Consider the following 26,039-nt stretch of genomic DNA (forward strand, 5'->3'; position numbering starts at 1 on the left):
TAGCAATTATTACTTTAATTATTATACCACTTGGTTGCATCTTTTGTCAGATTAGCTGGGCCAACTAATAGATTGTATTTACAAAGCAATTGTTCAAATTTCAAAAGGCAATATATATACCTTGTCTGACTTTCAAAAGCATTTTCATTCATATTTCATAATTACTAATTTATTCAACAATACAGCAAATTGAGGAACTAAATGTAAGACCCTAGTCTTTTAGTCTTCCTAACTAGCTCTGACCAAATAACTATGTAAGACTTTTTAGAGCTTAATTTTTCCATGCCCTGTAGTAAGTCTTTTTTTTTTTTGTAGTAAGTCTTTTTAAAATCAGCCACTCAGTAAGTTTAGTAGAGTCAATATCCCAATGTCAATGAACATCAAATGAGTATCTGATTCTTAGAACAATAACCTACTTCTTTCAATTTTTATCCATCTCCCTAACAATGAAGCACACCATATATCTTAATGTACACAAGAGCATCTGGAAATATTTTGGTAATCTGAATATTCACTAAATGGAAAGCTATTCTAAGAGATGAATACTACTCTTGGTAATTTTGCCTTGACCTCAACTAGAGAAAAATCTAAATTAGGAAGACTGTTTCTTCATAGGCTAAAAGAGAAAACAGAACTAAAAGAGAAAACATCTGCTTAGACTCACTTATCGCAATCTTAAGATGTTAACTGGCAGTCTCTGTATTCTAAAATATGGGAAATACAGGAAATACTCAAGGTGTCTTAGCTCTTCAACCACAGCCTTTGTTGCTTTAGTAATATACATGCTTTCATCTGCTCAGTATTTTTTCTTATGGTCACTACACATGTTTATTTTTTCTTAAAATATAAAGCCCTAAAATGCAGGCACTCTCTTTCCAGCATGCACAGAAAGGAAAACCTTGGTGTCCAATGGCCTCTAGAATCAGACCTGAAAAAGTTCTTAATTACATTATGGGTAAGGGATTGGGGACAGAGTCACTAAAGAGGTTGAGACAGCAGATGAGGGTTGAAGCACTTTTAATCACAGAAGAGTAAACAATAGTATAAACCGTTAACAGCTCACCCAGTGGCTGTTGTCCTCCAGCCCTCAGCTCACCTGCTCCTCCCACTCCCCCACTCCCTGCGTACCACTGAATAAAGAGCAGGGTATCTATCAGCAGCTGTCCATCACTACCAGGTGGCAGGAAGGGGACCTAGCTAGGGGCCGCAGCAATCCTGGCCATCCATTCATGGTTGTCTGTTTCTATATAACGTCATGTGAGATATACCATCTCCAAAGGAAGAACACTGCAGAAACCTGGAGCTGAACTTAGCCGCTCCGTTCAGATGGCCAGAGCTTCAAGAGCCATGGGCAACAAGGGAGGGGACTCTCTGGAGCCAGCACAATTCAAGATGCAGCCAAATCTGGGATTGAGGTGGGTTCAAAGGGGACCAGGCTTGTGCCCCAACCTAGACAACGAAACTCACCCATATGCACAAATGCATATGCACATGTGCGCACATATGCACACAAGCACGCGCACACACAGAGCAAATAACATTACTGAAAGAACCTGGAGGCTATTAAATACAAAATGGCAGAGTTTTTTTAAAAAAGTGAAAATATTTGCTTGATTCTCCTCAGTGCCCTGCACACCCCTTAGTCACAAGAGTGCAGATGCGGGGAGGCCCAGAGGAGTAGGTTGCCAGCAGCCCTACAAGTCCATCTATGCTGAAGTCCCCATACCAACCACCTTACTCTTCAGCCAGTAGCTGCCTCCCATGTGACCATTCACCCGACCGGCACCATTGCTGGAGCTGCGGCCACAGGGGCCTTTTGTGCTACTGGTCATATCTTCTTCTTCTGAGCTGCTCTCCACATCACTGCGATCATCCTTAGATACCTGGGTGGGATGGCGCCAAAGGTAGAAAAGGTAAGGACAGATCTTTTCTAGAATCATAAGACAGACAAAGCCCACAGAGCCCATGTTTGGGCATTGCTCCCAATCTGGCCTACTTTCTGGTGGCACCTGACTCAAAATACTATCTGGACCACAGAGACTGTTGTGAATATCCTTTGCCTGCTTTCTGGGTTTCTCTCTCATCATCTCTAATTCCGTTCTCAATGGAATAAGTAGCCATCTTGGTAGAGGAGTTTATCTTTCTGGACCAGCCTAAAAGAGCTGAAATCATTCACCCAGTCATGGTTTAGGTTTGAAGGAAACTTCACAGACACCCTTTCTCCTCTTGTACCTCAAAAAAAGAAAAGGTGGGCTTCCCTGGTGGCGCGGTGGTTGGGAGTCCGCCTGCCAATGCCACAGACAATGGTGAGAGGCCCACGTACCGCAAAAAAAAAAAAAAGAAAAGAAAAGGCCAACACAAACAATACATATGGCTATCATCATTGCTTCTATCTTCTGATGGTGTGGCCACTGCAGTTTTGGTTATCTAGAGTTTTGCTTTATCCCTAAAGCTGATCCACAACTGGGCTCTTCCTGGGCTCAACTATCAACACCCTATGACTAGTGTCATAGGGTGTTGTTACTTCTCCCAATCATGCTACTCTCTATGAATCTTTACCTTTCAACCTCAGCTTTTTGTTCTATATTTTTAAACGAAGGATTTGGATTAGAGCAGTGTTTTTCAATCTAAACTATCCTGCATACCAAGCAAAGTATTTCAGATTCTTTGCCGTGGACCATAAAAGTAAAGGAGAGAAACCCAGTGAAACCTATGTCAGACTTTTGCCCTCGCGAACTGAAGGATAATAAATGTGTGCTTTTGTTTTTGTTTTTAAAGTAACTAAGAGAAGGGGGTGAGAAGGAAACAAAACTACAATTGCTGTTGCCAAGGGGTGGGGTAATTGCTTTGGTTAGCGCTAAGATTCTATGGTTTATTATAGCTATCAACCTCTGAACCCAGATAATGAATTGATTATCTGATGTTTAGGAAATCTCCACCAGAGGGCAGTGTGTCTAGATTTGAGGGAAAGGGAGGCTCAAAAAGGAGGGGGGTGGTGGGTGGGTGGGAAGGAAAGGAAAAACAGAAAGGGAAAAAAAAATGAGTAGACTCTAATCTTGCCTCAATTTAGGAAAAAGAATCTGGCAACTTGAGCTCCATTCAACAATGGCCCAACCTGAGCTCCATATAAAATGGCAAGAGTTTTTTAAAGAAGTGAAAATATTTGCTTCTTTGATTCTCCTCAGTGCCCTGCACACCCCTTAGTCACAGGAGTGCAGATGCGGGGAGGCCCAGAGGAGTAGGCTGCCAGCAGCCCTACAAGTCCATCTATGCTGAAGTCCCCATACCAACCACCTTACTCTTTAGCCAGTAGCTGCCTCCCATGTAACCATTCACCCGACCGGCACCATTGCTGGACTCAGGAGAGATACATGCTCTGATACAACCCAGGGAAACAGAAAGGAAAGCAGGAAGGAAGAGAAACACATTCAGACAGACATGCTTCACTGAACACTAGAAGCACAGATACACTTACATGCAAGAGATGAAACTGTCCAGCTCCCACCAGGCATAGAAAAAAGGAAGGAGGTGAGAAAAGAGTGGAGAGTACAGAGTCTGGGTCTAATCCTTCCTGCATAGGTCACCTGGTCAGGAAAGAGCAGGGGAGAAGAGAGATGTCCAGTAGCTACAGCAAGATGCACAGGCACACTGAGCAAGTTCTGAAACCAATTGCAGCCATAAAGAATATATGATCCCTTGCAGCCACAAGGGATCATATATTCCTGGGGAACATTCCATCCCTTTGTTCTAGAGTCAGTGTATCCTCTACCAGAGCCCCTCCCCTTGGGATTGTGTATTACCGAAGGCTGAATCCCCAGCCTGCAGGCTAATCACCGTCTGACTCTTTCAGAATTTGCAAAATTCAGTTATGAATTTTATCACTGAATGATCTTTCTTTGTGCTTTTGGGCTCTTGACATAACATGGGTATTTGAAACCCTAAAGACCTATCTCACTTGAGACCCCTGCCTCATACAACAGTAAGGTGAGATTGGTACTTAGTCCCTTACATAAACCATATCTTAAATATCACAGTGTGGCCATCTTGGGGTGGCCTGCGACTTACCAGACTACTCCTAGGCAATCTAACATCTCTGTTTTTATACAGTTTATATCTTGGAGCTCTGCATATGATTTCCTTTGAAAAAAGGCTCCCATGCTAAAAACAAAAATATGAAATCCACGAAGTAGGTAGGTAAGGGGTAGGAAATGGTTGAGGTCATCTCCAAACCTAATCCTGTTTATTATTTTACAGTGGTCATTCCTAAGGGACAGGAAGAAGGCAGATCCTTCCTCTGACATCTAAGTCATGTCTTAGATGGCTAAACATTCATACTTAAAGAAAAGATGAAAGAGCCCTAGGCTCTTTGCTGGGTAATACCTATTTTCCCACCCAGCCCCAAAGAAAGAAGCCATCTTTCATCCTCACCTTTCCTCGGATCAAGGCTTTGAAAGCAATTCGTGCAATTAGATAGGACCAGATGATATGCAGAACCTGTAGGATCAGGAGAAGGCCATTGAAGAGCCACCAGGAGGGATAGGGCCCGATCATCTCCCAACTCTCAAAGAGGGTCGTGTTCAGAATCCTGTAAGAGTAAGGCCAATGGTCAGATTCCAGAGTCAAAGCCAGACAGATAGGGATGAAGCTGAATTCCCTGGAAAGCAGAACCTTGTGTTTTCTCCCCATACCTTCTATCAGTTGAAGTTCCAGAGATATTCATCCACAGTGAGAAAAGAATAAAGAAAGGGGCCCATGGAGTTTTCTATCTTTAGGGGTAAGGAAAGATAGAAATCTTAGCAACTGATAGAATAAGTCATATTATTAATCACTTCAAATATACAAAGTTTCACAAATTTGGGACACCAATTTTAATCATAATCCTAGGAATTACTCAGATCCTCAGGCACATATAGGACAGTTGGTAGCTGATTCCCTCAGACTAAGGAGAATCTCCAACCCAGAGTCAATGACTTTGTATCATAAAGCAGTGAGTGTAGAAGTGAGAGTGGTGTATGTGTGTGTTGGTCAGGGTGGGAGACAGGGTATAGAGCAGGAAAACAAGCAAGAGCCTGAGAATTTTGTAATCAGTACAAAAGAAGGCAAAGGAATTACTTAGGCATAAAATGAAGACTGCTCCTCAGAGATGAGTCAGGAGAGCCACAGCTAAGTGAGTTGGATGCTCTCAGTCTAGATCACACCTCACTAGAAATGTTGTGCAAGGGAAATGAGGTCCTTTTAGAGTCCATAAAGGGTCAGGTTAGGTCAAGGAAGAAGCAGAGCAATATTTAGGGTTAGGGAACCTTGGTGGTTTGTTCCCTAAACTGGTGAAAGGTATCTCCAGTTTATGGCTACGTATCTACCATAGCTCCACAGCCCTAACACTTACCAGAATGGATAGATTCCTAGACGAGTCACCACAAAAATAGCACTGAAGATCACAAAAAGGGTGTCACAGAGACGCTGATACTTGGCATAGTTGGCCAGCTTGGCTGCCTGGAGAAAGGAAGACAAGAATTGAGCTGGGGAGAAAGCCAGTTCTCAGGAAGAAAAGTAAAGAAAGAGGAATAGTGAGGAAATGGGGGTTGGGGTCTTACCTCCAGCAAGAAGTCTGAGGCATCATGTAGACACATGACCAGAGTTCCCACTCGAACCATGTTGTTGATGTAGGAGAAGGTAATGAGCCCAATGGTGGCCAAGTGATGCACAAACATGATCAGGAAGTCCTAGGAAGGAATGGAAATAAAACAGGCAGGTAAAGGCAAGGCCACAGAGCTGCCGACCAACTCAATGTCCTGCATTGTTCTGAGGGTCTTATCCCACCCCTTAGAAGTTCCATTTCGTTTAAATTCTCCCTCAGGGAGCTGCCTAACATTTGACCCAAAACTCTCTACGTCAATGACTGACCCATAATCTACATTAATATAGTTCAAAACACAGAAAAGAACAATTTTCTTTGGTAGTTGCAGAACATGTAGAGCTTGGATGCTGAGCTGACACTTGGAAATAATTTCCCAGGTGGCAGTCAGGCATACAAGGCTTAGATATTTCAGATATCCTTGAAAGTCTAAGACTCTTCTGCTTTGATGAAGGAAATTTCAACCAAAGGGACCTAACAGAAAGGGGAGGTTTGTGAAGGGGGCATAGCTAAACTATTCCAAAACATTTCAGAGACATGCTAAACAATCCATCTTACTACAAGCACTTCCTGCTTTCAGATTTAAAGCTCAAACTTCCTGTTGGGTTCAAATGCCAAGGTTAGCCCTGGAGAAATCTCTAAATACCTGAGTTATTAGAAATATCTAATAAATACTTCCCAGCCCAGTGAGGGAGAGAGGGTGGGAGAGGGCAGGTAAATTTGCATCAGAGAAGCAAGGATATAAAGTCTGTGCTCTCCACTCCAAATACACACTCTAGAATGTTTTAAAACCAACATATGTATTACAAACCTTTTTATATGTGTCATGTATTAAAATAAAATTTTAGTAAGGAGACCTGTGTCTCCTAATCATAGGAGGGTGAAAGGCATCTGAATTGTGTATCAAGCTTCTAGGTTACACAACAACTAATAACCCAGATCAATTTCAATCCATTCCCACAAAGGCTAACCCTGATTTTCCTTACCAAAGATAACCACAAGTTAGTGACAGATTAGGGTTAGAGCTGCTGGAACTGCATTATGTCAGGTGGACACCAATAAAAGGTGAAGATTCTGCCCTTTCTGTCTGCTTATAAAAAACTTAAGTCATTTCCAACTTTGCCACTCTGTGGGCAAGTCAACTCACTTCTCTGAAATCTTCGTTTCCTAAACAGTAAGAAAAGGGTAAACTAAATAATCTAAAACCCCTTCCAATTGACATTCTTTAAGTAAGTGGGGTCACCAAGAAGCGAGAACAGAGAGGGAACAAGGGTCCCTAATGCCAAACAAAAGCCAGATCTAGCTTTTCTGGAATCAAGGCTTTTCCTGGATCAGCCCTTACTATCCCTACGTTCTGAGCTTAGGGACTAAGCTCAGACTAAATTTCCTGAGCTTTGTATATTGTAAGAACCTTGGAGAAAATGAGGAAAAGGGTATGCTTCTTAGACGGTTAACTGTTTTCATCCTGAGCTGCCCTGAATGCCTCAAATATACTTCATCATTAGTCAGTTTTCACTTCGAGAACATTACAAAGAGCTAAAAGTCCCATTAAACCTACTTTCTCCCTCTTTTGTGGTCCCAATCAGGGCAGAGAATCTATCACAATGACAATGATAGCCTCTGGAAAGGAGGATGCAATAAGTCAGTGGGTTGAGGGAGCCAATGTCCTTACCTTTCTTTTAATGTCTGTAAACTGAGAAAACATAAGAGACCAATAGAAAGCCAATTCCATGATATAATAGTAATAAAGCCCATTTGTGAGAGGCTGGAAGAGAGAAAGTAGTAGTTAGAATACCGGCTAGTCAAAGACTCATTCCATCTCCCCAAATTTCTCCGTCTCAGAGGACCCATACCCCAAATTATTAAACAACCTTCCTCTCCATCATCTTCCAAGATCTGCAATAGCTAACAGACTTTGGATTGGTGTGGAGACTTAAACCTCTTCCCTTCCCCATACACATCTTCAGTTCTCATCTTTCAGAGATCAGATAAGGTTAACACATACTATAGCACAATCAAATCAGTGTGTCTAGAATTCTGGGCAATTAGTGTTTTCAAGGGATTAAATACACTGAGGCCTTTCTTTCTTCTACTCTGTTAGCAGCCCCCTGACATTTTTCTACTATGGAGTAGAACCATAGTAGAAAATCTTGAGGGATTCAAAAGGGACACGTGAACCAGAAAGCACCTCACTAAGTGCCAGGAAGCTGTTTTTCTTTCCAGCCCAATTAGGGTGAATATAGGAACCTGGAACAAACAGATCACTGGATTTCCCTGCTTATGGGGACCCCAAAAATAGATACCTGAATATATGACTCAAAGAGACTCAGTCCCTAATCCCTCAAGAATCCCAAGGAAATGTGCCATCTTCCCTTGGGACTGGCAATGTACTCTCCCCAACCCCATCTTACACACACACATAAGACCCCTGTCTTGAAAGGGCTCAGATCCTACCTGATAAGGGTAACTGTGCCAGCATTGTCGGGTGTCCCAGAACCAAGGCGACTAAGAGAAAACAGAAAATCCAAGTCAGCCTTTAGAATTCTCCCCTGGCTCATCTATATAATCCCTTTCTCTCTATGCTTGGGGCAAAAGAGTTAGGAAAGAAAAAGGAGTCCCTCTTGCCAGAATTTAGGGTAACTAAATGGCTAGACTTTTCTTCTAGAACAAGAAAGTGTTATTACAAAGAGAGAAACCATGCTTTGAGGTACGTAAGAGCAACGAGAGCTCTAGGATAGTTTCTGGAAACATCACAACCTGGAATATATAGGAAACTGGGAGGCAGGAAGACAATGATTTCATTTAATAACTGAGAGAGAGATCTCCATGCCAGATTCACAAGTCAAAAGTAATAATCTCGGGCTTCCCTGGTGGCGCAGTGGTTGAGAATCCGCCTGCCGATGCAGGAGACACGGGTTCGTGCCCTGGTCCGGGAAGATCCCACATGCCGCGGAGCAACTAAACCCGTGAGCCATGGCCGCTAGGCCTGCGCGTCCGGAGCCTGTGCTCGCAACGGGAGAGGCCACAACAGTGAGAGGCCCGCATACCGCAAAAAAAAAAAAAAAAAAAAGTAATAATCTCTAATGGAGTTTTAATTAAGTATTTCATCTAAGTTGTTGAATTTATTACTATTAAATTGTTCATAATATTGTCTTATTATTCTTTCAATGTCTACAGGATATATAGTGATAGCTTCTTCTTCTTTTTTTTTAAATTTTTGGCCACACCCCACATCCCACATGTGGGACCTTAGTTCCCCAACCAGGGATCGAACCTGCACCCCCTGCATTGGAAGGCGGAGTCTTAACATTGGACAACCAGGGAAATCCCCATGATAGCCTCTTTTTCTCCCTGATACTGATAATTTGTTTTCTTGTTTTTTTCTAAGGGTTTATCAATTTTAATTAAACCTTTCAAAGAACAAACTTTTGGCTTTATTAATTTTCTCCATTATTTATTTGTCTAATGCCTATTTCATCAATTTTTGCTTTTTTTTTCTTTTTCCTTTCCTTTAACTTACTTTGGGTTTACTTTGCTCTTCTTTTTCTGGATCTTCAAGTGAAAACTTAGATGATTGATTTTAAAGCTTTCTTCTTTTCTAATATAAACATTTAAAGTTATAAATTTCCTCTTAAGTATGCTTTAGCTGCATGCCACACATTTTGGTATGTTGTATTTTCAGCATCATTCAATTCACAATGTTTTCTAATTTCCCTATGATTTCTTATTTGATCTTCAGGTTATTTAGAAGAGTTGTTTAACTTCCAAATATTTCTCTAGATAGCTTTTTATTATTAATTTGATTTCTATTTTAATTCCATTATGGTCAGAGAACACATTTTGTAAGATTTCGATATTTTAAAATTTGCTAAGACTAATTTTATGGCCTAACATATGGTTTATCTTAGTTGGTATTCCATGTGCACTTGAAAATACATTTTCTTCAGCTGTTGGTGTAGTGTCCTATAAATGTCAATTAGGCCAAATTGGTTGATTGTGTTGTTTAAATCTTCTACATCTCAGTGATTTTTGTCTAGTGATTTCGTCAATTATGAAGAGTATTAAAATCTCCAAATATGACTATATATTTGTCTATTCTCTTCCTTTTCCCTTCCTTCTGCCTCTTTATGTTTCATGTATTTTGAAGCCTCAAGTATTGCATTTAGAGGAAAATAGCGTGATACAGTGAAAAAAAAGGACTCGAATCAAAAAGCCTGAAATTCTTTGACTTTGACAATTAACTGAAAAGTGGGAATAATACCTGTTTTACCCACTTTAATGAGTTACTGACTTCATTTCTGTAATGTCTCCTCCTTGAAAGAACAGGACTTTTGTCAAGTGCTTTGTAAACCATCACGTACTATGCTGATTTAATTAATTTTTTTATTATTAGCATTATTTATGGGAGAAACAGTAGAGTCACGAGGTTACTGATGTCAGGCCCCAGACAGAAGACAATCAATTTAGCTTATCACAAGAAAAAAAAAAAATCACAAGAAAAAAAAAAGGGAGTGAGGGACAAAATCTAAAGGTATTTAACTCTTACCTCCAGGGATGTAGGCATGATTAGAACCCAACAGAGAACCAGAGAAAGTTCAGACTCACCGACCAGAGAAATCTAACTCCATAGCAGAATATACATAAATAAAAAGTGAATCTCCACCTGGATGGGCAAGAAGTAGAAGTTAGATAAATATTCACTCAAAAGAAAGTCTGTGAAGTAAAGAATAGAGCAGATTTGGGGATAAGACAGTTACTGGTAAGAAATTAAGTTCCCATAATAGGGACAAATACTGTTACTGAAAAAGCCAAAGAGATAAAAATCTTCCAGCCTCTGTTTAAAATAGATTTCCACAAGTGTATACTGGTTTTATTAAAGTTTTCTTCCATATTAGACTCTCTGATGATAGTGCCTATTATTTTTTTTTTGCATGACAATGAGAAATACAGTGCTCGGTGTCCAGAGGATAATCAGCAAAAACCCAGTGAAATGGATTATAGTATGTCCAGAAAAGGGATGTTTCCCACTAAAATGTCAATTTAGATCAAGCTGGTACTATCTCTACCAAGGTATGCATACAAGGGTATGCATATCTACCTATATAAGTGCCGGTATAGGAATTCATTCCCAATTTATTTGGGAAAGGGGAACAAAATGGAACTACATCTAGCTTAGGGGCAAGCATGTCCAAGAAACTAAGGGTGATCAGGCTTCCAGTTCTCTTCTTCCCAGACTATAATAGAGTTAGCCCTCCATATCTATTGACTGTTATCGTAACAAGAAAAGTGATTTCCAAAAAGAAAACCTTAGTCCAGTCATACTCCACCCTTCTCCTCACTCCCCACCTCCTTCTGCACACCTACATGCTTTCACAGAATTTAGTGAGCGTTGGGGGCTTGTCCTGATTCCTCCGATGGCGAAACCAGCACTGGATTTTTCGGACATCCCAGTCCAGTTGCTTTGACAGGCCCTCCAGCCTTTTCTCATCAGGATACTGCAGATTTATGACCAGAGTCAGAACATCCTTTTTTCTTCAAACCTCTCATTAAATCCCTTTGACTAGCTGAGTGGCAAAGTGGCAATAACTATAGTGACTTAAGTAATGTTTTTCTTTCCAGGTTTCATCCCCAAAGTCATTTTTAGTATGAATTACTATTTTACACATCAAGGACCTTTACCATTCATCTATACACATCCTTGTTTGGTCTTCTCCCTCCAGCCCAAGCTAAGTAAAAAGAGATGTTAAAACTCAACTGCAAAGGCTATTAGTACCATCTCCATTTGATTATGCAACTAGGTAATGACAAGAGCTGGAGCAGGGAAAAACAAAATCAAACTATGATGTGTGTCTGGGGGAGAAGGAGGGGTGGTGGTGGCTGCTAGGCCTAAAACTCAAATGTATGTAAACCTGAGTTATTTAAGGGATCCTGGCCCAAAGGTATTTCCCTGAGTGGATAAAGTTTTCTTAATAGCTCTATGGACTACCCAAATGTGAAAGACCATCCCATCCTATCCCTACCCTTGGAAATACTTGCTCTTTTATCCTCCCCTGCCCTATGGGATAAACCCCCATGCGAATCTTCCTCTGTTTCTTTGCCCACTTACCTTGGTAACAGATATGAACACCTTTTCAAGGATGGCATTAGGTTGGGCCTGATAAGGACCACTGTCCTGGATGCCAACATGGAGTGCACAGGGTTTGGCAATAAACCTGTAATGGAGAAAACCCAAAAGCCAATTCTAAAAATGGTTTGCTAAGCATAAAGCAAAGATCCTGATTAGGGGATTGATAAGAGGAAAAAGGGGAAACACTTGGCTGGGAGCCAGGACTTTTTGATTTAGTTCTGGATTCTGCCATTGACTCACTTGAGAAGTGACCTGTTTAAGCAATATTGGAACATAAGCTCTCTTTCCATTTTTCCCTGGCTTCCCTTATTACATCTTGAGCTTTAGAGTCAGAGAGATCTAGATCAAATCACTAGTCTACCATTTACTGCCTGTATGAACTTGGGCAACTTATTTAATCTTGCTAAAGCTCAGTTTTTTCATCTATAAGATTAAGATTCTTGCTACTCAACATAAGGCCAACAGATAAACAGCATTACTGGTTTTTCCTAGAAGCTTTTTAGAAATACAGAATCTTGAACCCCATCTCAGACCAGCAAAATCAGAATCTGCACTAACAAGATTCCCAGGGGATTTATATTCCCATTAAAATGTTAGAAGCAGGTCTACTTTACATGAATCTTGCAGGTACAATGATATTACATATATGAAGACCGTGACACAAGGAAAGTGCTTAATAAACGGTAATTTCCCTTATATCAGATGATCAAGAAGATCTTAATTGGAGGGAAAAGTAGAACTGAGACTGAGCTCTTCCTAAACACAAATATCCCGGGTCATGGTCACCTTCCTGCCTAATCAAAAGACTATACGGAAATACTTTGAACTTTCAGAAGCTCTGAAGAAAGAAACTGGGAGACTACCAAGAGTGGTAAGAAGGAAATTACCTATAAGTACTCAATTCTAGTTGCAGATCTACCACTAATAAGTCACATAAACTTGGTCAAGTCACTTAATTCTTGGGTTTTGGTTTTGTCATCTAAAAGAAGGGGTTATATGAGATGACGTATAAGATTTTTTTTCTTGGGCTTCCCTGGTGCCGTAGTGGTTAAGAATCCACCTGCCAACGCAGGGGACACGGGTTCGATCCCTGGTCTGGGAAGATCCCACATGCTGCGGAGCAACTAAGCCCATGCGCCACAACTACTGAGCCTGAGCTCTAGAGCCTGTGAGCCACAACTACTGAGCCCACGTGCCACAACTACTGAAGCCCACGTGCCTAGAGCCCATGCTCCGCAACAGGAGAAGCCCACACACCACAATGAAGAGTGGCCCCTGCTCGCCACAACTAGAGAAAGCCCACATGCAGCAACGAAGACCCAACACAGCCAAAAAAAAAATAAAATAAATAAATTTTTTTTAAAAAGATTTTTTTCTAAGATTCCATGGTGATATCATTGATTATAACTAACTTATAACTTTTACATCTTTGAAAACTGAGGAATTATTCCTTGGTTCTGCAAGAAAGATCTGTTCTCCACAACCATAGATTTTTATGAGCCTCAGCTGTAGGAAAAGCTTTATGTAGTCACTTTCAGAATAAGTCAAAACCAGTTCTAGCTCTCTTAGCATCTTAGGGAGTCTCATGATGAAATTATAACTGGGAGGTGTAAGATGGAATGCTCTTGACCTATTTTCTTGACCTGCATTCGAATCCAGAATTTATCTCTAAGGGAGGGACTGAAAACAAGAAACTTTATTGTCTTCCTCTATGAAAACTTCTTTTACCTTTATCACCAAAGTTCCTGAGCCATGGGGAAGCATTGATTCAGATAAAGTAAGCCACATCTACAACCCATTCTTTTCTCTCTTTTGCACCGTTGGTATAAAAGGTTCATTCAAATGCCAGTGCTAACAGATACTTTAATTTATACTTCCTGGTATATAATTCTGTATACAAATATTTTAAACCCCCAATCATGTTTAAACTCCTTGTGAACACAGATAATACTGTTTTTGTATTTATCAAGGTTCTGTACTCAGTAGTTGCTCAGCAATTGACAAGGAACAGGTCTAGTGAATTCCACCCTTGTTCTGTTGGAGCTCAGTTTGGACCCAGCATTGATCAGCATCCAGAAGAGTAATTAAGGCAGCCATTCTTGGGACTTCCCTGGTAGTCCAGTGGTTAGGACTCCGCGCTTCCACTACAGGGGGACGCAGGTTCGACCCCTGGTCCAGGAACTATGATCCCACATGCCATGCCACAGCATGGCCAGAAAAAAAAAAAAAAAAAAAAAAAAAGGCAGCCATTCTTTGCTGTTGAGTTGGTGCCATATCAGAGATAAAAGCACTGAATCCTCTCTCCCTGTCTCCTCCACCTATGTTAATTGAATGAAGAGGTAGATCCAAGAACAAAAAATTGCCTTTCCAATTCCTACTCTTACTCCCTGATCCAGGCCTCTTCCTCAGTGCAGTCAGGTGATTAAAGGCCCTGGGGTTAGACAGATTTTACCAGCTAAGAGACTTTGTGAAAGCTACTCACCTACAGAATAAGGATAATAATATCTGCTTCACAGGTTTATTTTAAAGATGAGATGACACGATGCATGCCTAACCCAGTACCTGACACTTTGTAAACATTCATTAAAAGGCAGCTATTATTATTTTTATTAGGAACAGACAGTTCAGTGTGGGTACTCCCTGATGGTACCTCCAGCAAAGTGAGAAGAGCAAGAAACCCTCTTTCACACAACAGGGATGGATTTGTACCCTGATCACTTGGGTGAAGCCAAGATTGCTTTATTATCTAGACCTTGAAGCAGACTTAATATCCTAGAGTTGCATAAGCTCACATCCTGCCCTCATTAGTTCAGAGTTCAATGAAATACAAAGCTACTGGCATCAAGTCAGTGAGAGCTGTAAGACTCTAAGAAAATGTGTTTATTTGACAAATATTTATTGGGCACTGATTTTGTGCTATAGCATGAAGCACAAAACCAAAAATAAGGACTTAACGATTGGAAAAGAATTTTTAAAAAAATATTTATTTATTTAATCATTTATTTGGCTGCACCAGGTCTTAGCTGCAGCACGAAGGATCTTCATTGTGGCATGTTTAGTTGCAGCGCACCGGCTTCTTAGTTGTGGCATGTGAACTCGTGGTTGCCACATGCCTGTGGGATTGAACCTGGGCCCTCTGCATTGGGAGTGCAGATTCCTACCCACTGGACCACCAGGGAAGTCCGAACAATTTTTTCTGTGATAAAAAAATTCAAATCAGGGGACTTCTCTGGCGGTCCAGTGGTTAAGCCTCCATGCTTCCACTGCAGGGGGCACAGGTTGGATCCCTGGTTGGGGAACTAAGATCCCACATGCCATACGGCGCAACCAAAAAAACAAAATTCAAATCAGAACTTTGAGACAGTTCACACCCAGTCATGTGTTCATTCTACATTATTCACCTGGCATTTAGTATAACTTATAAAATAGGTTGGTCAAACTCCAAAGAGCCTAGCATTAGCATTCATCCTTTCTGTTAAATCAGCTCTTCTCAAAGTGTGCTTGGAGACCTCTGAGACCCTTTTCAGGAGCTCTGCAAGGTCAAAATTATTCTCATAATTCTATAGTTTCATAATAATTCTTTTCTCTCTCATTCTCTCATGAGTGTACAGTGGAATTTTCCACAACTTACATGACATACAGCCAACAGATGGAATGCAGAACTGATATGACACTACAGCTACCAGATATTAAAGAGACTAACAAAAATGTAAAATAATGCTATCCTCACATTATTTTTGTTTTGGAAAAGTAATTTTTCATAAAACGTTAGTTATATTACCAATACAATCAATGTATTGTTATGTAGAAGTGAATTAATAAATACAATTTAAAATTTTTTCTATTTTAATTTCTAAAACAGTACATATTGGTAGATATTGTCCATATAAGCAAAAACTCTCTGGGGTCCTTGATAACTTTTAATAGTGTAAAAGATTCCTGACATCATAGTTTGAAAACTGTTGTGCTGGAAGACATTGTCAAACTTATCTTGTGATTTTCTGTCCTCTCCAGTATCAATGTTACCCAAGTTTTAAAATAATTTGTAAGACCAGACTACCCTTTGCCTGCATATCTGAATAAGTAGGCATCTAGTGGTCTATAATGGTAAACTACTCCTTTCCACTTGCCACTCCAGGAACATAAGTCTAGTGACCCAACCTGATTGTACTGTATCTGTCCTGCCCTAGAGAGACCATTTCATTCTGCCCCTTTCCTGTCCTCCAGATACATGGCAGCAGCTGACCTAAGCAGGGGTTAATTACTCACTGCTTTGTTTTTTCATACCAAAGACAAGAGCTATATCAACAATTCTATCTTTGTGACCCACTGTAACATCATTGATGTATATGAACTATACACAAATATATTCAAAAGTCTAGATTGAGCTTCTCAACTACTGTGTCATGGAAAGTAACACAGATGGGCTATATTTATGTTGAGACACTGCTCTTAGCTCTCAGGGTGGTCCATGGGGTGGGTGGTAGCCAGACACCTCACATACCCCACTGTGCATGCACATATTATTTTCTATGTGTGCAGCAACATGATTGGGTTGGGAAGCACTGGCTTAGATCAATTTCTGGAAAAACACAAAAATGTCAAAATTGATATATAAAAAAGAAAAATAACCATCAAAGAAACTGAAATAGAAAACAAGATGAAGAAGGGAAAAATACAATAAAAAGAGAAGGTCTTATCCAGACTGATGAAGATGGTAATCATTAGGTGAAGAGTATTGAGTAACTAAATATTTTGAACCTGAATACTCCCTCCACCACCCTCCACACAGAGAGACAGACAGACAGACACACACACACACACACACACACACACACACACACACACGGAGAGAAGATAGCTGAGATATTTAGAGGCAAATGCAGAATCCCATAGAAAACATTCAGAAAGTCCTTTCCCTATACAATTGAATTTTTTTTTTGGCCGTCCACTCGGCTTGCAGGATCTTAGTTCCCCAACCAGGGACTGAATCCGATTCCCTAGTCAGTGAAAGCGCAGACTCGTAACCACTGGACTGCCAGGGAACTCCCTACAACTGAATTCTTAATAAACCAATCACATTAAAAAATGTAAGTAACTTCTAAAGAGTTGAAAGAGAAGGAGAAAGTAGAAAGGACACTCGGGGGCGGAGTCAAGATGGCGAACTAGGAGGATGCAGAATTCCCCTCTCCTCACAACTAGGGCACCTATCAGGCACCAGAAGGGGACCACAGACACCTAAAGGGACGGGAGGAACCCCCAGTGACCCGGTAGTGTGTGGAGGGAGTGAAGGGGGAGGAGAAGTGGAGGCCGGACGTGACTGGCGCCCCTGAAGGGTGGCTGGGGGAGGGGAAAACGGGGAAATTGGGGGACCATTGGGAGGGCAGGGGATCAAAAGGGAGTGTGGCCAGGTGTCCCCTGCCCACCTGCTGAGATCCCAGGTCCGATCCTCTGCCCACCTAGGCCGCCTCCAGCCCCGCAGGTCCTGAGGAAGTGGGAGGGAGGGAAGGGGGAGCAAAAGTAAAGGCCAAACCTCCAGGACCAGCACCCCGAGGTGTGGCTGGGGGAGGGGAGGAGTTCCTAGACCCAGCGGGACCCACCCATGGTTAGGGGTCCAGTGGCAATCGGGGAGACCCTGTGTGAGACGGTGGGGGAGCAGCATGAAGGAAGGGAGCCAGCGCTTACCCTGTCCACTTAGGCACCAGGAAGCCTATTGGGCTCCTGGGCCTAATCTTCTGCCCTCCGAGCCTCCCTCCTGCTGTGCAGAGCCCAAGCCCCGCCCCTACACCCCCACCCAGGGCCCCAACTCTATACTCGGAGACCCCCTCCAACGAGCTGGGCCTAAACCCCACCCACACACCCTCACTCAGCACCCTACCTCCAAACAACGGAACTCCACACTCCTGAGGCCCTCCTTTGGACATGCTGTCTCTCCTCTTCCCCACAGGTCCTAAGCAGAGGCCATACCCCACACTTAAACGTCACCCATCTAGGCCCCACCCTATGCTCAAACGTCACCCTCCACCGGCCTAGGCCTCACCCCACCATAAACATCACCCCTGCCTAAATGCCACCCCAGCCTAAACTCTGCCCCCATGGCCAAGGCTTTTTTCTTTTCTTTTTTCCTCTTTTAGATTGGGGTTCTGTTTTACATTGTTGATTCATTGTTGTTGATTCTTTCATATTTTTATTTTTCCTAATAAATCTTTTACTTTTCTAATTTTATTTTATTCTTTATACTTTGTTATTGTTCTCTCCTTTTGGCTTGCCCCCTCCCATCCTTTCTTTTTTTCTTTTTTCTGTTGTGGTTTTATTTTACCTTGTTGCAGTTGTTTCAATTATAGTTTTATTTTTCCTAACATAATTTTTATCTTTCTAATTCTATTTTGTTTTTTCTCTGTCATATTGTACTGCTCCTTTTTTTCTTTCTTTCTTTCTTCCTTTTTTTTTTTAACCGTGCCACAAAGCTTGCGGGATCTTGGTTCCCAGGCCAGAGGTTGGGCCCAAGCTCTTGTGGTGGGAGCTCCAAGTCCAAACCACTGGACTAACAGCGAACCTCAGACCCCAGGGAATATCAGTTGGAGTGAGGCCTCCCAGAGGTCCTCATCTCAGCACCAAGACCCAGCTCTATCCAACTGCCTGCAAATTCCAGTACTGGACGTCTCAGGCCAAACAACCAGTAAGACAGGAATACAGCACCACCCAACAACAACAACAACAAAAAGTTACAGACGAAGGAGCAAGGTAAAAACCTACAAGACCAAATAAACGAAGACGAAATGGGCAACCTACCTGAAAAAGAATTCAGAGTAATGATAGTAAAGATGATCCAAAATCTTGGAAACAGAAGGGAGAAAATACAAGAAACATTCAACAAGGATCTAGAAGAATTAAAGAGCTAACAAACAATGGTGAACAACACAATAAATGAAATTAAAAATACTCTAGAAGGAATCAATAACCGAATAACTGAGGCAGAAGAACAGATAAGTGAACTGGAAGATAAAATGGTGGAAATAACTGCCAGGGAGCAGAATAAAGAAAAAAGAATAAAAAGAATTGAGGACAGTCTCAGAGACCTCTGGGACAACATTAAACACAACAACATTAGAATTATAGGAGTCCCAGAAGAAGAGAAAAAGAAAGGATCTGAGAAAATATTTTAAGAGATTATAGTCAAAAACTTCCCTAACATGGAAAGGAAATAGTCAACCAAGTCCAGGAAGCACAGAGAGTACCATACAGGATAAATCCAAAGAGAAACATGCTGAGAAACATATTAATCAAACTATCAAAAATTAAATACAAGAAAAAATATTAAAAGCAGCAAGGGAAAAGCAACAAATAACATACAAGTGAATCCCCATAAGGTTAACTAACAGCTGATCTTTCGGCAGAAACTCTGCAAGCCAGAAGGGAGTGGCAGGAAATATTTAAAGTGATGAAGGAGAAAAACCTACAACCAGGAATACTCTACCCAGCAAGGATCTCATTCAGATTCGATGGAGAAATTAAAACCTTTACAGATAAGCAAAAGTTAGGAGAAATCAGCACCACCAAACCAGATTTACAACAAATGCTGAAGAAACTTCTCTAGGCAGGAAACGCAAGAGGAGGAAAAGACCTAAAAAAACAAACACAAAACAATTAAGAAAATGTAATAGGAACATACATATCGATAATTACCTTAAATGTAAATGAATTAAATGCTCCAACCAAGACACAGACTGACTGAATGGATACAAAAACAAGACCCATACATATGCTGTCTACAAGAGACCCACTTCAGACCTAGGGACACATACAGACTGAAAGTGAGGGGATGGAAAAAGATATTTCATGCAAATGGAAATCAAAAGAAAGCTGGAGTACCAATTCTCCTATCAGATAAAATAGACTTTACAATAAAGACTATTACAAGAGACAAAGAAGGACACTACATAGTGATCAAGGGATCAATCCAAGAAGAAGATATAACAATTGTAAATATTTATGCACCCAATCTAGGAGCACCTCAGTGCATAAGGCAAATGCTAACAGCCATAAAAGGGGAAATCGACAGTAACACAATTATAGTAGGGGACTTTAACAACCCACTTTCACCAATGGACAGATCATCCAAAATGAAAATAAATAAGGAAACACAAGCTTTAAATGACACATTAAATAAGATAGACTTAATTGATATTTATAGGACATTCCATCCAAAAACAACACAATACACATTTTTCTCAAGTGCTCATGGAACATTCTCCAGGATAGATCATATATTGGGTCACAAATCTAGCCTTGGTAAATTTAAGAAAATTGAAATCGTATCAAGTATCTTTTCCGACCACAGTGCTATGAGACTATATATCAATTACAGGAAAAAAAACTGTAAAAAATACCAACATATGGAGGCTAAACAATACGCTACTAAATAAACAAGAGATCACTGAAGAAATCAAAGAGGAAATATAAAAATACAAATGACACAAATGACAATGAAAGCACAACGATCCAAAAGCTATGGGATGCAGCAAAAGCATTTCTAAGAGGGTAGTTTATAGCAATACAATCCTACCTCAAGAAACAAGAAAAACCTCAAATAAACAACCTAACCTTACACCTAAATCAATTAGAGAAAGAAGAACTAAAAACCACAAAGTTAACAGAAGGAAAGAAATCATAAAGATCAGATCAGAAATAAATGAAACAGAAATGAAGGAAACAATAGCAAAGATCAGTAAAACTAAAAGCTGGTTCTTTGAGAAGATAAACAAAATTGATAAACCATTAGCCAGACTCATCAAGTAAAAAAAGGGAGAACACTCAAATCAACAGAATTAGAAATGAAAAAGTAACAACTGACAGTGCAGAAATACAAAGGATCAGGAGAGATTACAACAAGCAAATATATGCCAATAAAATGGACAACCTGGAAGAAATGGACAAATTCTTAGAAAAACACAGCCTTCTGAGACTGAACCAGGAAGAAATAGAAAATATAAACAGACCAATCACAAGCACTGAAATTGAGACTGTGATTAAAAATCTTCCAACAAATGAAAGCCCAGGACCAGATAGATTCACAGGTAAATTCTATCAAACATTTAGAGAAGAGCTAACACCTATCCTTCTCAAACTCTTCCAAAATATAGCAGAGGAAGGAACACTCCCTAACTCATTCTACAAGGCCACCATCACCCTGACACCAAAACCAGACAAAGATGTCACAAAAAAAGAAAACTACTACAGGCCAATATCACTGATGAACATAGATGCAAAAATCCTCAACAAAATACTAGCAAACAGAATCCAACAGCACATTAAAAGGATCATACACCATGATCAAGTGGGCTTTATCCCAGGAATGCCAAGGATTCTTCAATATATGCAAATCAATCAATGTGATACACCTTATTAACAAATTGAAGGATAAAAACCATATGATCATCTCAATAGATGCAGAAAAAGCTTTTGACAAAATTCAACACCCATTTATGATAAAAACTCTCCAGAAAGTGGGCATAGAGGGTACCTACCTCAACATAGTAAAGGCCATATATTGACAAACCCACAGCCAACATCATTCTCAATGGTGAAAAACTGAAACCATTTCCTCTACGATCAGGTACAAGACAAGGTTGCCCACTCTCACCACTATTATTCAACATAGCTTTGGAAGTTTTAGCCACAGCAATCAGAGAAGAAAAGGAAATAAAAGGAATCCAAATTGGAAAAGAAGAAGTAAAACTGTCACTGTTTGCATATGACATGATACTATACATAGCATCCTAAAGATGCTACCAGAAAACTACTAGAGCTAATCAATGAAATTGGTAGAGTAGCAGGATACAAAATTAATGCACGGAAATCTCTTGCATTCCTATACACTAATGATGAAAAATCTGAAAGAGAAATTAAAGAAACACCCCCATTTACCACTGCAACAAAAAGAATAAAATACCGAGGAATAAACCAACCTAGGAGACAAAAGACCTGTATGCAGAAAACTATAAGACACTGATGGAAGAAATTAAAGATGATACAAACAGGTGGAGAGATATACCATGTTCTTGGATTGGAAGAATCAACATTGTGAAAATGACTATGCTACCCAAAGCAATCTACGGATTCAGTGCAATCCCTATCAAAAGACCAATGGCATTTTCCACAGAACTAGAACAAAAGATTTCACAATTTGTATGGAAACACAAAAGACCCTGAAGAGCCAAAGCAATCTTGAGAAAGAAAAACAGAGCTGGAGGAATCAGGCTCCCTGACTTCAGACTATACTACAAAGCTACAGTAATCAAGACAGTATAGTACTGGCACAAAAACAGAAATATGGATCAATGCAACAGGATAGAAAGCCCAGAGATGAACCCACTTGACCCACCTCCTAGAGAAATGGAAATAAAAACAAAAATAAACAAATGGGACCTAATGAAACTTAAAAGCTTTTGCACAGCAAAGAAAACCATAAAAAAGATGAAAAGACAACCCTCAGGATGGGAGAAAATATTTGGAAATGAAGCAACTGACAAAGGATTAATCTCCAAAATATACAAGCAGCTCATGCAGCTCAATATCAAAAAACAAACAACCCAATCCAAAAATGGGCAGAAGACCTAAATAGATATTTCTCTAAAGAACAAACAACCCAATCCAAAAACGGACAGAAGACCTAAACAGACATTTCTCCAAAGAAGATATACAGTTTGGCAACAAACACATGAAAAGATGCTCAAAATCACTAATCATTAGAGAACTGCAAATCAAAACTACAGTGAGGTATCACCTCACACCAGTCAGAATGGCCATCATCAAAAAATCTACAAACAATAAATGCTGGAGAGGGTGTGGAGAAAAGGGAATCCTCTTGCACTGTTGGTGGGAATGTAAATTGATACAGCCACTATGGAGAACAGTGTGGAGGTTCCTTAAACAACTAAAAATAGAACTACCATATGACCCAGCAATGGGTTTATACCCTGAGAAAACCGTAATTCAAAAAGAGTCATGTATCACAATGTTCACTGCAGCACTATTTACAATAGCCAGGACATGGAAGCAACCTAAGTGTCCATCGACAGATGAATGGACAAAGAAGATGGGGCATATATATACAATGGAATATTACTCAGCCATAAAAAGAGATGAAACTGAGTTATTTGTAGTGAGGTGGATGGACCTAGAGTCTGTCATACAGAGTGAAGTAAGTCAGAAACAGAAAAACAAATACTGTATGCTAACACATATATATGGAATGTAAAAAAAAAAAAAGGTTCTGATGAACCTAAGGGCAGGACAGGAATAAAGACATGGACATAGAAAATGGACTTGAGGACACGGGGAGGGGGAAGCTTAAGTTGGCACGAAGTGAGAGAGTAGCATTGACATATATACACAACCAAATGTAAAACAGATAGCTAGTGGGAAGCAGCTGCATAGCACAGGGAGATCGGTTCGGTGCTCTGTGACCACCTAGAGTGGTGGGATAAGGAGGGTGGGAGGGAGACGCAAGAGGGAGGGGATATAGGGATATACGTATGTATATAGCTGATTCACTCTGTTATACAGCAGAAACTAACAGAACACTGTAAAGCAGTTATACTCCAATAAAGACGTTAAAAAATAAATAAGTTTTTAAAAGTTAAAAAAAATTAAAAAAATAAAAAGCACACTCAGGCAGAGGGAACAGCATGTACTAAAGCAAAGAGATAAGAAAGGGCTTACAGAAGTATGCAATGTACAAATCGGGAATGGAGGTGGTGACAATGACAGGGGAAAAAACTATACAAGTAGTTAGAGGCCAGGTCATAGGTACCTTGCATGTTAGGCTAAGCTTGAACTTTATCCTGTAATTAATGGAGAGTCACTGAAAGGCTTTAGGCTATTGTAAAAAATCCATGCTATAAGTAATAAAGCACTGAACTAAGGCTATAGAAATGGAAAGGCAAGGTTAGATTCAATTGATGGTGAGAAAGTGAAACCGATAGAACTTGGTGACTGGACAGATGTAGGAGGCAAAAGAAAAGGAAAAATCAAGGGTGCCTTCTATGTTTCCAGACTGGGAAACTAAGTTGATTATAGAGCCTCAACCAAGTAGAGAATAAGATAAGAAAAGCAAATTTGGGAGTGAAAGATGAGTTGTATGTATGCTGAATTTGAAGTACCCATGGAACATTGAAATGCAACAGTCTAGTAGGCAAATAAGCTTGGAAAAAGGGCTTAAGATACATACACACAGACACAGACACAAAGATATGAGAAAGAAAAAAGAGGAAAAAAGAGAGAGAGAGGATGAGAATATAGGTGGTAGCTAAAATTGTGAGGGTGGATGTGACTACATAAGAAAGGAATATAAACTAAAAAGAGAACCAAGGTCAGAATACTGGGAAACACCAACATAAAAGGTGAATTTAGGGTACAGGAATGTCAGAGGTGGAGTTGTATCAAATGAGGTAGAGATCAAGTAAGACAAGGATTTCAGTATCCAATGGATTTGGCAATTTGGAGACCGGTGGTAACATTCACCAAAGAAATTCCAATAAAATGGAGACTCTAATAAAAGATAGTAATGAGTTATAGCAGCAAAAGATATAAAGAGGAGGAAGAAAGAAGTAGAAATAGCTAAGACTCTCAAGAATCTCCGCTGAGAAGGGAATGCCTTCACTTCCTGCATCAGAACCACTTTATCTAAAACTAATATCCCTGTGCTTTATATCCATTCTCTTCCTGATTAGAAATTTTATTCTATTTATTCCTATTTTTTTCTATTATCTTTGGCTTCATTCTCCACTTGTTTCTTCTCATCCGACCTTGAACATGCTCAAGTTTTCCCATCTTAAAACAGCACTTCCTGTCCTTCACACCCTCTGCTCTCACCCACCTCACAACTAAAGTTCTTGAAAAAGTTCTCTCATGACTTCTCTTCTAACTCCCACTCAATCCTCAACCTTCCTATCTCTCTCATCTGGCTTCTGTCCCTATATTTCACTGAAGCTGCTCTTGCCAAAGTCATCAATGATCTCCTTATTGTGAAATCAAATGGATGCTTTTCAGGCCTGCATCTTACCCGACCACTTAGTGCCATTTGACATTACTGAGCATGTTCTCCCCCTTGAAATGCTCTTTCCTCTTAGCTTCCTTTCTGTCACACTCTCCCTAGTTTTCTCCCTCTATCTTTCTGGCAGTAGAACTAGACTTCCTGGTGTGCACTGCTAGTTGGGTCACCTTGGACAAGTTACTTAATTTTCTCCTTGTTCCAGTTTTCTCATCTGTAAAATGAGGATAACCACAGTATCTACCTACTTCATAAAGTTACCGTGAAGATTCAATGTTTAGTACTTAGAACAGTGCCTGGGACAAAGTAAGTACTTATTAAATGCTAACTACTGATATTATCAAATACTCTATGGCTGTCATACCTCTTATCTTCTTTGGGTTTCTTTTTCCTCTGCCTTTTCCTAAAACACAGTGTTTTCTCAGGGTTCTATGCAGATTCTTACCTTACTCTACACACTCAACCCTGGGTGATCTCATTCAGTAACAGCAGAGGGTCTGTATGGTCCACAGACCCCAGAGCATCCCTGAGATACTCTCTGGGGGCTCATAAAGTCAAAACTATTTTCGTAATGATATTAAGACATTTGCCTTTGTTATGGTGTTGATATTTACAATGAGGATGCAAAAAAAAGCAATGGTGGGTTAACTTATGGAAGCTGAGCACAAATCAGGGCAATGGCACCAAACTGCAGTAGTAGTTATTATATTCTTTCTTGCTATAGCCTCTTAACAACAACAACAAAGCCAGTTTCACTAAAGAATGTCCTTGATGAAGCAATACAAATGATTAATTTTATTAAATGCCAACCCGTGAGTACATTTTTAAAAAGTATTCTGTGATAAAATGGGCAGTACACAGAAAGCACTTTTATTGCATACCAAAGGATACGGTTGTCTCAAAGAAATGCACTTGTTTGACTGATTGAGTTGTATGCTGAACTAAAATCACTTTTTACAAAAAACACCATTTTTACCCAAAAGAATGACTGACAGACAAACTATGGTTATTCAGGAACTGGGTATTTCAGAGATATTTTCTTAAAAATGAATGAAATAAGCCTGTCACTTCAAAAAACAAACACTCTTGCCATTGATAAAATTCAAGCTTTCAAGTGAAAATTAGAAGTTTAGAGACCATATATCTCCCTTCAAGCTTGACAATGTCCCAATACTTCAAGGTTTTTCTGATGAGACTGTTACAGTGAGATTACTATATGATTT

General features: G+C 40.1%; 1 protein-coding gene across 4 annotated transcripts in view; it reads right to left on the bottom strand.

Moving 5' to 3' along the window:
• Nucleotides 1-1,000: 1,000 nt before the first annotated feature.
• CERS5 (ceramide synthase 5) overlaps nt 1,001-26,039 on the bottom strand; it is a 34,119-nt gene continuing 9,080 nt past the window's right edge. The window contains exons 2-11 of one of the 4 annotated variants that reach the window (XM_059082811.2): nt 11,742-11,847; nt 11,000-11,130; nt 10,241-10,298; nt 8,090-8,140; nt 7,308-7,400; nt 5,595-5,723; nt 5,387-5,493; nt 4,429-4,585; nt 3,476-3,584; nt 1,001-1,883 (exon numbers count right to left, since the gene is read on the bottom strand). In XM_059082811.2, the coding sequence (XP_058938794.1) occupies nt 1,876-1,883; nt 3,476-3,584; nt 4,429-4,585; nt 5,387-5,493; nt 5,595-5,723; nt 7,308-7,400; nt 8,090-8,140; nt 10,241-10,298; nt 11,000-11,130; nt 11,742-11,847 (949 nt within the window). In that variant the 3' untranslated portion in view covers nt 1,001-1,875. The remainder of the gene's footprint in view (nt 1,884-3,475; nt 3,585-4,428; nt 4,586-5,386; nt 5,494-5,594; nt 5,724-7,307; nt 7,401-8,089; nt 8,141-10,240; nt 10,299-10,999; nt 11,131-11,741; nt 11,848-26,039) is intronic. The other 3 variants (XM_059082812.2, XM_067009263.1, XM_067009262.1) reach the window with 3 other exon arrangements.

The sequence above is a fragment of the Kogia breviceps genome, chromosome 12 (genome assembly GCF_026419965.1).
Source record: "Kogia breviceps isolate mKogBre1 chromosome 12, mKogBre1 haplotype 1, whole genome shotgun sequence".
NCBI classification, from domain to species: Eukaryota; Metazoa; Chordata; class Mammalia; order Artiodactyla; family Physeteridae; genus Kogia; species Kogia breviceps.